Raw genomic sequence first — 12,285 nt, 5'->3', positions numbered from 1 at the left:
AGGCCGTTAATGTAAATGAGAATTTGTTCTTAACTGACTTGCCTAGTTAAATAAAAAAAACATTTGTATACAATAACATATGCAGTATTTCTCTATTATGCGTGGCAATACTTTGGAACAAACTTCCCAAATTAAATTCACTTGGAGCTGATTTCCTGGTGTTTTTAGTCTTTTATGTCCAACAATGAAAATTCAGAAGATGTTCCCCCCCAAAAAAACAGATCTTGGGAAGGGTACCAAAACATTTCTGCAGCATTGAAGGTCACCAAGAACACAGTGGCCTCCATCATTCTTAAATGGAAGACGTTTGGTACCACCAAGACTCTTCCTAGAGCTGGCCGCCCGGTCAAACTGAGCAATCGGGGGAGAAGGGCTTTTGTCAAGGAGGTGACCAAGAACCCGATGGTCACTCTGACAGAGCTCCAGAGTTCCTCTGTGGAGATGGGAGAACCTTCCAGAAGGACAACCATATCTGCAGCATTCCACCAATCAGGCCTTTATGGTAGAGTGTCCAAACTGAAGCCACTCTTCAGTAAAAGACACATGACAGCCAGCTTGGAATTTGCCAAGATTGACCAGAGAAACAAGATTCTCTGCTTTGATGAAACCAAGATTGAAATCTTTGGCCTGAATGCCAAGCGTCACGTCTGGAGGAAACCTGAAAAGCCAGAGCCCAGACTTGATCAATAGATCTAACATCTCTGGAGACCTGAAAAATAGCTGTTCAGCCACGCTCCCCATCAAAACTGAAAGAGTTTGAGAGGATCTGCAGAGAAGAATGGGAGAAACTCCCAAAATCAGGTGTGCCAAGCTTGTAGCGTCATACCCAAGAAGACTTGAGGTTGTAATCACTGCCAAAGGTGCTTCAACAAAGTACTGAGTAAATGGTCTGAATAGTTATGTAAATGTGATATTTCATTTTTTATTAAAAAAAAAATACTTTTGCAAATATTGCTGTTTTTGCTTTGTCATAATGGGTTATTGTGTATTGATTGATGAGGGTAAACAATGATTTCATCCACTTTAGAATAAGGCTGTAACGTAACAAAATGTGGAAAAAGTCAAGGGTTCTGAATGCTTTCCAAATGCACTGTATACACTGAGTGTACAAAACATTACGGACACCTGCTCTTTCCATGACATAGACTAACCTGTTGAATCCAGGTTAAAGCTATGATCCCTTATTGATGTCACCTGTGTAGATGAAGGGGAGGAGACAGGTTAAAGAAGGATTTTTAAGCCTTGAGACAATTGAGACATAGATTGTTTATTTGTGCCATTCAGTGAATGAAGAACATTTATTTTAAGTGCCTTTGAACGGGGTATGGTAGTAGGTAGCAGGCGCACCGGTTTGAGTGTGTCAAGAACTGCAATGTTGCTGGGCTTTTTACACTCAACATTTTGCAGTGTGTATCAAGAATGGTCACCACCCAAAGGACATCCAGCCAACATGACACAACTGTGGGAAGCCTTAGAGTCAACATGAACCAGCATCCCTGTGGAAGGCTTTTGACACCTTGTAGAACATATCGGACAAATTTAGGCTGTTCTGAGGCCAAAAGGGGTTGCAACTCAATATTAGGAGTGTTTTTCTAATGTTTTGTACACTCAGTGTATACCAAATCAAGACTTTTTCAGAAACAACCCAGCAGAAAATTGTATGATTTCATGTTTGTGTCACTAACGCAATACCCTTTAGGCAAGGGTATCTAATTTGATATTGCAGCTCTGCCAAGAGGAGAGAATGACAGCAGTTCAGCAGAGGACAATAGCATGCTAGGCTTTGGCATCTTGGCACAGTCTGCGCTGGGGCCAGGGGTAAAGCTAAGCAGTGACCCCTCCTCCCTCTAACCTAGTGCCCTTGTGACTCCCCAGGGATACCAATCTCTGTGAGATCATATTATGTGATCATTACAGCTAATGCTGCCACTTGGAGAAGTGCCATGCCTTTCAAATAATCTAATATGCATGCACTGTTAGACAAGTATTGGCATTACAAGCTATGCCATCCAACTTGAGGAGAAAGATATGAAAAATATTCCTCTAAGACAACTGGAATTTGCCTTTTTTTTTAGTGAAGAACAAATTCTTATTTACAATGACAGCCTACACCGGCCAAACGCAGACGACGCTGGGCCAATTGTGCACCGCCCTATGGGACCACAGCTGGTTGTGATACAGCCTGGAATCTAACCAGGGTGTCTGTAGTGACGCCTCTAGCACTGACACAGTGCCTTAGACCGCTGCGTGACTTGGGAGGCATCAGGATTTGCTGGATGGAGATTCAAGTTCTTTATCATTTAATACATTTGTCTGGGAACATTTATCAGACATTTGATATATTTCACTAGGATTTAGCACAAGCTTCAGTCCCTGGTTCTAGAACAGGCAAACCGGTTTAATTTATTTATTTATTTCATTCATTTATTTATTTATTTTGATTGTTATTAATCTAGTTTTGTCTTTTGGGGCATTCTATAAAATAACTAGAATAATATAGTTAATTAACTACAAGATACTCTTAAAATGTTGCAGCTGTGATATACTATTTAATTACATTAGATACTTTGTGGACACCAAATAGTTTAGGCTCCATTGAATCAATGCATTTCCTTAAGTCTAGACCACATGTCAAACACAAGGCCGGGCAGAATCCAGCCCGACACATCTTTCCGTTGACACGTGCAATGATTTGTGTTGTCAAATAATTTTGGACCGCTTCCATATCGCCCCTGGTGCTCTACACTACAAGTCACAGCAAGTACTGCTAAAGTACTGCCAATGCACTGCCTACACACACACACCACTCCTCCCAGACCCACACAATCAATTATTCTACCGGACCGAAACTTTAAACATGTAGGCTAAATGTTCATGCCAAGTTTCTGTTCTAACAGGTCATTGCTGAAAATGTCATCTTGGTTGTCAAAAAGTTCTAAAATAAAGGAGTATAAATAAGTAAACAGCTGAGTCATCTACTTTATGGAATTACAGCCCGATGCACTTGCATTGGGTGAATGCAATGTCAATTGCGCTGCTTTCGTGTGTCCTGTTTACAGCGCGCAGCGGAGGAAGTGTACAGACAGCTTGGATTTTGGCATCTAGGCTACTAAAATGTTGCAGTCTGGCTTCATTCTTTTAAAGCTTGACAACGAATAACCAATAACCAACCCAGGCCTATTACAAGGACATTTGAGCAGTGGTGTTACGGTGCGTGAATGAGGACCCAAAAGCGAATCAACTTAAACAGAGCTTCTTTAATTACCAAACATAGGTAGGCTCAGATGGACCGGCAGATTCCGACAGGACAGGACAAGGTTACAGCAAACATGACGACAGTCTGGTTCAGGCATGAATGACACAAACAAACAAGAATCCGACAAGGACAGGAGCAGAAACAGAGAGAGATATAGGGACCTAATCAGAGGGAAAAAGGGAACAGGTGGGGAACGGGGTGAATGGGTAGTTAGAGGAGACAAGGGACAGCTGGGGGAAAGCGGGGGAGAAAAGGTAACCTAACACGACCAGCAGAGGGAGACAGGGTGAAGGGAAAGGACAGAGACAAGACAACATGACAGTACATGACAGTACCCCCCCACTCACCGAGCGCCTCCTGGCGCACTCGAGGAGGAAACCTGGCGGCAACGGAGGAAATCATCAATCAGCGCACGGTCCAGCACGTCCCGAGAGGGAACCCAACTCCTCTCCTCAGGACCGTACCCCTCCCAGTCAACTAGGTACTGATGACCACGGCCCCGAGGACGCATGTCCAAGATTTTACGGACCCTGTAGATAGGTGCGCCCTCGACAAGGATGGGGGGGGGGGGGGGAAGACGAGCGGGGGCGCGAAGAACGGGCTTAACACAGGAGACATGGAAGACCGGGTGGACGCGACGAAGATATCGCGGAAGAAGAAGTCGCACTGCGACAGGATTAATGACCTGAGAGATACGGAATGGACCAATGAACCGCGGGGTCAACTTGCGAGAAGCCGTCTTAAGGGGAAGGTTCTGAGTGGAGAGCCAAACTCTCTGACCGCGACAATATCTAGGGCTCTTAGTTCTACGCTTATTAGCAGCTCTCACAGTCTGCGCCCTATAACGGCAAAGTGCAGACCTGACCCTCTTCCAGGTGCGCTCGCAACGTTGGACAAAAGCCTGAGCGGAGGGGACGCTGGACTCGGCGAACTGAGATGAGAACAACGGAGGCTGGTACCCGAGGCTACTCTGAAAAGGAGATAGCCCGGTCGCAGACGAAGGAAGCGAGTTGTGGGCGTATTCTGCCCAGGGGAGCTGTTCTGACCAAGACGCAGGGTTGCGAAAAGAAAGACTGCGTAAGATGCGACCAATAGTCTGATTGGCCCGTTCTGCTTGACCGTTAGACTGGGGGTGAAAGCCGGAAGAGAGACTGACGGAAGCCCCAATCAAACGGCAAAACTCCCTCCAAAATTGAGACGTGAATTGCGGACCTCTGTCCGAAACGACGTCTGACGGAAGGCCATGAATTCTGAAAACATTCTCGATGATGATTTGTGCCGTCTCTTTAGCAGAAGGAAGCTTAGCAAGGGGAATGAAATGAGCCGCCTTAGAGAACCTATCGACAACCGTAAGAATAACAGTCTTCCCCGCTGACGAAGGCAGTCCGGTGACAAAATCTAAGGCGATGTGAGACCACGGTCGAGAGGGAATAGGAAGCGGCCTGAGACGGCCGGCAGGAGGAGAGTTACCGGACTTAGTCTGCGCGCAGACCGAACAAGCAGCCAGGAAACGACGCGTGTCATGCTCCCGGGTGGGCCACCAGAAACGCTGGCGAATGGAAGCAAGCGTACCCCGAACGCCAGGGTGGCCGGCTAACTTGGCAGAGTGAGCCCACTGAAGAACGGCCAGACGAGTAGGAACGGGAACGAAAAGAAGGTTCCTAGGACAAGCGCGCGGCGACGGAGTTTGAGTGAGTGCTTGCTTTACCTGCCTCTCAATTCCCCAGACAGTCAACCCGACAACACGCCCCTCAGGGAGAATCCCCTCGGGGTCAGTGGAGGCTACTGAAGAACTGAAGAGACGAGACAAAGCATCAGGCTTGGTGTTCTTAGAGCCCGGACGATAAGAAATCACGAACTCGAAACGAGCGAAAAACAGCGCCCAACGCGCCTGACGCGCATTAAGTCGTTTGGCAGAACGGATGTACTCAAGGTTCCTATGGTCAGTCCAAACGACAAAAGGAACGGTCGCCCCCTCCAACCACTGTCGCCATTCGCCTAGGGCTAACCGGATGGCGAGCAGTTCGCGGTTACCCACATCATAGTTACGTTCCGACGGCGACAGGCGATGAGAAAAATACGCGCATGGGTGGACCTTGTCGTCAGAGAGGGAGCGCTGAGAAAGAATGGCTCCCACGCCCACCTCTGACGCGTCAACCTCGACAACGAACTGTCTAGAGACGTCAGGTGTAACAAGGATAGGAGCGGATGTAAAACGATTCTTGAGGAGATCAAAAGCTCCCTGGGCGGAAACGGACCACTTAAAGCACGTCTTGACAGAAGTAAGGGCTGTGAGAGGAGCTGCCACCTGACCGAAATTACGGATGAAACGACGATAGAAGTTCGCGAAGCCGAGAAAGCGCTGCAGCTCGACGCGTGACTTAGGGACGGGCCAATCAATGACAGCTTGGACCTTAGCGGGATCCATCTTAATGCCTTCAGCGGAAATAACAGAACCGAGAAATGTGACGGAGGAGGCATGAAAAGTGCACTTCTCAGCCTTCACAAAAAGACAATTCTCTAAAAGGCGCTGGAGGACACGTCGAACGTGCTGAACATGAATCTGGAGTGACGGTGAAAAAATCAGGATATCGTCAAGGTAAACGAAAACAAAGATGTTCAGCATGTCTCTCAGGACATCATTGACTAATGCCTGAAAGACAGCTGGAGCGTTAGCGAGGCCGAAAGGAAGAACCCGGTATTCAAAGTGCCCTAACGGAGTGTTAAACGCCGTCTTCCACTCGTCCCCCTCCCTGATGCGCATGAGATGGTAAGCGTTACGAAGGTCCAACTTAGTGAAAAACCTGGCTCCCTGCAGGATCTCGAAGGCTGAAGACATAAGAGGAAGCGGATAACGATTCTTCACTGTTATGTCATTCAGCCCTCGATAATCTATGCAGGGGCGCAGAGACCCGTCCTTCTTCTTGACAAAAAAAAACCCCGCTCCGGCGGGAGAGGAGGAGGGGACTATGGTACCGGCGTCAAGAGCTACAGACAAATAATCTTCGAGAGCCTTACGTTCGGGAGCCGACAGAGAGTATAGTCTACCCCGGGGGGGGGTGGTTCCCGGAAGGAGATCAATACTACAATCATACGACCGGTGTGGAGGAAGAGAGGTGGCCCTGGACCGACTGAACACCGTGCGCAGATCGTGATATTCCTCCGGCACCCCTGTCAAATCACCAGGCTCCTCCTGTGAAGAAGAGACAGAGGAAACAGGAGGGATAGCAGACATTAAACATTTCACATGACAAGAGACGTTCCAGGAGAGGATAGAATTACTAGACCAATTAATGGAAGGATTATGACAAACTAGCCAGGGATGGCCCAAAACAACAGGTGTAAAAGGTGAACGAAAAATTAAAAAAGAAATGGTTTCACTATGATTACCAGAAACAGTGAGGGTTAAAGGTAGCGTCTCACGCTGAATCCTGGGGAGAGGACTACCATCCAGGGCGAACAAGGCCGTGGGCTCCTTTAACTGTCTGAGAGGAATGTCATGTTCCCGAGCCCAGGTCTCGTCCATAAAACAGCCCTCCGCCCCAGAGTCTATTAAGGCACTGCAGGAAGCTGACGAACCGGTCCAGCGTAGATGGACCGACAAGGTAGTGCAGGATCTTGAAGGAGAGACAGGAGTAGTAGCGCTCACCAGTAGCCCTCCGCTTACTGACGAGCTCTGGCCTTTTACTGGACATGAAGTGACAAAATGACCAGCGGAACCGCAATAGAGACAGAGGCGGTTGGTGATTCTCCGTTCCCTCTCCTCAGTCGAGATGCGGATACCTCCCAGCTGCATGGACTCAGCACCCGAGCCGGCAGAGGAAGATGGTAGTGATGCGGAGAGGGAGGCGACGGAGAGCGCGAGCTCCTTTCCACGAGCTCGGTGACGAAGATCAACCCGTCGCTCAATGCGAATAGCGAGTTCAATCAAGGAATCCACGCTGGAAGGAACCTCCCGGGAGAGAATCTCATCCTTTACCTCTGCGCGGAAACCCTCCAGAAGGCGAGCGAGCAAGGCCGGCTCGTTCCAGCCACTGGAGACAGCAAGAGTGCGAAACTCAATAGAGTAGTCTGTTATGGATCGATTGCCTTGACATAGGGAAGACAGGGCCCTGGAAGCCTCCTCCCCAAAAACAGATCGATCAAAAACCCGTATCATCTCCTCCTTAAAGTCTTGATACTGGTTAGTACACTCAGCCCTTGCCTCCCAGATTGCCGTGCCCCACTCACGAGCCCGTCCAATAAGGAGAGATATGACGTAGGCGACACGAGCAGTGCTCCTGGAGTAAGTGTTGGGCTGGAGAGAAAACACAATATCACACTGGGTGAGGAACGAGCGGCATTCAGTGGGCTCCCCAGAGTAACACGGCGGGTTATTGATTCTGGGCTCCGGAGATTCGAAAGCCCTGGAAGTGGCCGGTGGATCGAGGCGGAGATGGTGAACCTGTTCTGTGAGGTTGGAGACTTGGGTGGCCAGGGTCTCAACGGCATGTCGAGCAGCAGACAATTCCTGCTTGTGTCTGCCTAGCATCGCTCCCTGGATCTCGACGGCTGAGTGGAGAGGATCCGAAGTCGCTGGGTCCATTCTTGGTCGGATTCTTCTGTTACGGTGCGTGAATGAGGACCCAAAAGCGAATCAACTTAAACAGAGCTTCTTTAATTACCAAACATAGGTAGGCTCAGATGGACCGGCAGATTCCGACAGGACAGGACAAGGTTACAGCAAACATGACGACAGTCTGGTTCAGGCATGAATGACACAAACAAACAAGAATCCGACAAGGACAGGAGCAGAAACAGAGAGAGATATAGGGACCTAATCAGAGGGAAAAAGGGAACAGGTGGGGAACGGGGTGAATGGGTAGTTAGAGGAGACAAGGGACAGCTGGGGGAAAGCGGGGGAGAAAAGGTAACCTAACACGACCAGCAGAGGGAGACAGGGTGAAGGGAAAGGACAGAGACAAGACAACATGACAGTACATGACAAGTGGCCTAGGCTGGCTACTCAACTACAAGACATATTGAGCGCACCATACAGCAATGCTGCATTCAACCTATGATTGCTATGATTCATTCAACACTGACCTTGACTTAATTTAACCCTCCTGTTGTGTTCGTTCGTTTCATGTTAATTAATGATGTGTTCCCGTTCCAAAATGACTGCCCCATTATAGTGATTATAAATCCATAGTAATACATATATTATCACTTAATGTTGTGTTAGATCTTTTTATCAACTTAAGTTCTTGCGAACATTACAAGTTTTGAACTTCTATTAGCTATTTATAGCCTGTAGGCCTCATTGACCTGAGCTCATACAACTCATTTTTGAGTAAAAAAAAAAGCATAATGTATGGATTATTTTGACTACAACAGATACTCAGATGAAACATATTGTGCTATTTGTCACAGACTATTTTGTGTCAAAGTTTAACAAGGACTCTCTCCCCTCACCCGTGTCATGATCAAAGATATGATCAAGAGCCTCACATGCAGTATATCGTTTGGTCATTGTGCTGCCACAGAATGAATTGTGAGCAAGGCCTTTATATACCAGAGTTGCAAGAAAAGTTGTATATATCATTGAAACGATGTTGCGATTGTTTGTGAGAATGCCAACAGGTGTGGTTCCTGTGGGGGAAAGATTATATTGGGGAAAGGTTCCCGTGGAGGTTGCCATGAAAGAGTGAGGTGTGTGTGTGTGTGCTCAAACACACTTGCATGTGGGGGTCTGGGAGGGGAAGTGTGTCCATCTGATGAATGGGCATGTGCCTGAACTAAATTTTATACACTAATTGTAGTCTCACACATTAATTTCTAATGACCGGTCCGGGAACACCGCTGGTGTACAAAAGTTAAATAAAACACCCAAAATGTTATGAAAATCACCCAAATATATTTTGTGTGTTCAGGTTCCCAGAGTGGACAAAGTAGTGGAACCTTAGGACAATCCATTTTCAAAACTTGTGAATCGGTTCAAATCTACAGCCAGAGGGTTATTATTAGACCTGGGGGTATTTCAGCAAGGTTGTTTTTATAGTTATTAGTTACATATCCAACCATGTAAAAAAAAAAAAAATAATTCTGCACTCTGCGAATAGTATCTGATAATCATTGATCGCCAATATCTTGACTTTCAGTATTGACAACTACTGGTTTCAAAAACATATCTGTGCACAGAGCTCTAGAGAGGATGCGTACCTAAGTATTTTATCCACTCCTGTCTGGTCGCAGGGATCAGAGCCCTTTAGGATTGTGTTCAGTGATTCATGGATCCAGTGGAGAGCGGCCATCACAGAATCCCTCCTCTTATCATTGTTGATATTGGTCACACCACTTTGGTCCTGGAAACTGTTGTCGAGGACCTCCCTGTGGCTTGATATCACCGCAGAACATGTCGTCTAAACACAAAGACAAGGGGGCGAAGGGTTTTAGCAAGAAAAAGCAGTGGGTGGACAATGTGAGGCAAAACCTACTATGATGCCTTTTAGAAGAATGATGATGCTGTCTGCTACATAATCTACTATAGTCCTAGGAATACCATGATACAGTGCCTTGAAAAAGTATTCATCCCCCTTGGCGTTTTTCCTATTTTGTTGCATTACAACCTGTAATTAAAATACATTTTAATTGGATTTCATATAATAGACATACAAAAAATAGTCCAAATTGGTGAAATTCTAAAAAATAAAAAATGTTAAAGTGGTGCATGCATATGTATTCACCCCTTTTGCTACAAAGCCCCTAAATAAGATCTGGTGTAACCAATTACCTTCAGAAGACACATAATTAGTTAAATAAAGTCCACCTGTGTGCAATGTCTCATGATCTGTCAAATGATCTCAGTGTATATATACACCTGTTCTGAAAGGCCCCAGAGTCTGCAACACCACTAAGCATGGGGCACCACCAATCAAGCGGCACCACGAAGACCAAGGAGCTCTCCAAACAGGTCACGGACAAAGTTGTGGAGAAGTACAGATCAAGGTTGGGTTATAAAAAAATATCAGAAACTTTGAACATCCCACGGAGGACCATTAAATCCATTATTAAAAAATGGAAAGAATATGGTATCACAACAAACCTTCCAAGACGTCCACCAAAACTCATGGACCAGGCAAGGAGGGCATTAATCATAGAGGCAACAAAGAGACCAAAGATAACCCTGAAGGAGCTGCAAAGCTCCACAGCGGAGATTGGAGTATCTGTCTATAGGCCCAATTTAAGCCGGACACTCCACAGAGCTGGGCTTTAGGGAAGAGTGGCCAGAAAAAAAAGCCATTACTTATAGACAAAATAAGCAAACACGTTTGACGCATGGTGGTGGCAGCATCATGCTGTTGGGATGTTTTTCCATCGGCAGGGACTGGGAAACTGGTCAGAAATGAAAGAATGATGGATGATGCGAAATACAGGGAAATTCTTGAGGGAAACCTGTTTCAGTCTTCCAGAGATTTGAGACTGGGACGGAGGTTCACCTTCCAGCAGGACAATGAACCTAGGCATACTGCTAAAGCAACACTTGAGTGGTTTAAGGGGAAACATTTAAATGTCTTGGAATGGCCTAGTCAAAGCCCAGACCTCAATCCAATTGAGAATCTGTGGTATGACATAAAGATTGCTGTACACCAGCAGAACCCATTCAACTTGAAGGAGCTGGAGCAGTTTTGCCCTGAAGAATGGGCAAAAATACCAATGGCTAGATGTTCCAAGCTTATAGACATTTTTTTTATTTCACCTTTATTTAAACAGGTAGGCCAGTTGAGAACAAGTTATCAGTTACAACTGCGACCTGGACAAGATAAAGCATAGCAGTGCGACAAAAACATCAACACAGAGTTACACATAAACAAACGTACAGTCAATAACACAAAAGAAAAGAAAAATAGAAAGATCTATGTACAGTGTGTGCAAATGAAGAAGAGAAGGGAGGTAGGCAATAAATAGGCTATAGAGGCGAAATAATTACAATTTAGCATTAATACTGGAGTGAAATATGTGCAGATGATGATGTGCAAGAAGAGATACTGGGGTGCAAAAGAGCAATAGGGTAAGTAATAATATGGGGATGAGGTAGTCGGGTGTGCTATTTACAGATTGGCTGTGTACAGGTACAGTGATCGATAAGCTGCTCTGACAGCTGATGCTTAAAGTTAGAGAGTGTTCGATAACATCCCAACATATAAGACTCCAGTTTCAGAGATTTTTGCAATTCGTCCCGGTCATTGGCATCAGAGAACTGGAAGGAAAGGCGACCAAAGTAAGTGTTGGCTTTGGGGATGACCAGTGCAATATACCTTCTAGAGTTGGTGCTACGGGTGGGTGTTGCTATGGTGACCAGTGAGCTGAGATAAGGCGGGGCTTTACCTATCAAATACTTATAGATTACCTGGAGCCAGTGGGTTTGGCAACGGATATGTAGTGAGGGCAGCCAACGAGAGAATAGAGGTCGCAGTGGTGGGTAGTATATGGGGCTTTGGTGACAAAACGGATGGCACTGTGATAGACTACATCCAGTTTGCTGAGTAGAGTGTGGGGGGCTATTTTGTAAATGACATCGCTGAAGTCGAGGATCGGTAGGATAGTCAGTTTTATGAGTGTATGTTTGGCGGCATGAGTGAAGGAGGCTTTGTTGCAAAATAGGCGATTCTAGATTTCATTTGGGATTGGAGATGCTTAATGTGAGTCTGGAAGGAGAGTTTACAGTCTAACCAGACACCTAGGTATTTGCAGTTGTCCACATATTCTAGGTCAGAACCGTCCAGAGTAGTGACGCTAGCCGGGCGGGAAGGTGCGGGCAGCAATCGGTTGAAGAGCATGCACTTAGTTTAGGCCACGGAAGGAGTGTTGTATGGCGTTGAAGCTCATTTGGAGGTTTGTTAGCACAGTGTCCAAAGAAGGGCCAGATGATTACAGAATGGTGTCGTCTGTGTAGAGGTGGATCAGAGAATCACCCGCAGCAAGAGCGACATCATTGATATATACAGAGAAAAGAGTCAGCCCGAGAATTGAGCTCTGTGGCACCCCCA

The 12,285-nt window shown here is 46.4% G+C and overlaps 1 protein-coding gene across 2 annotated transcripts in view; it reads right to left on the bottom strand.

The window, feature by feature from the left end:
• Positions 1-12,285, bottom strand: part of eno4 (enolase 4) — a 50,984-nt gene that overhangs the window by 24,333 nt on the left and 14,366 nt on the right. For both annotated transcript variants that reach the window (XM_021580441.2, XM_021580440.2), the window contains exon 3: positions 9,458-9,657. In XM_021580441.2, the coding sequence (XP_021436116.1) occupies positions 9,458-9,657 (200 nt within the window). The remainder of the gene's footprint in view (positions 1-9,457; positions 9,658-12,285) is intronic.

The sequence above is a fragment of the Oncorhynchus mykiss genome, chromosome 23 (genome assembly GCF_013265735.2).
Source record: "Oncorhynchus mykiss isolate Arlee chromosome 23, USDA_OmykA_1.1, whole genome shotgun sequence".
Classification (NCBI taxonomy): domain Eukaryota; kingdom Metazoa; phylum Chordata; class Actinopteri; order Salmoniformes; family Salmonidae; genus Oncorhynchus; species Oncorhynchus mykiss.
The sequence above is the reverse complement of the archived record's forward strand: the minus strand, read 5'-3'. Positions and strand labels throughout refer to the sequence as shown.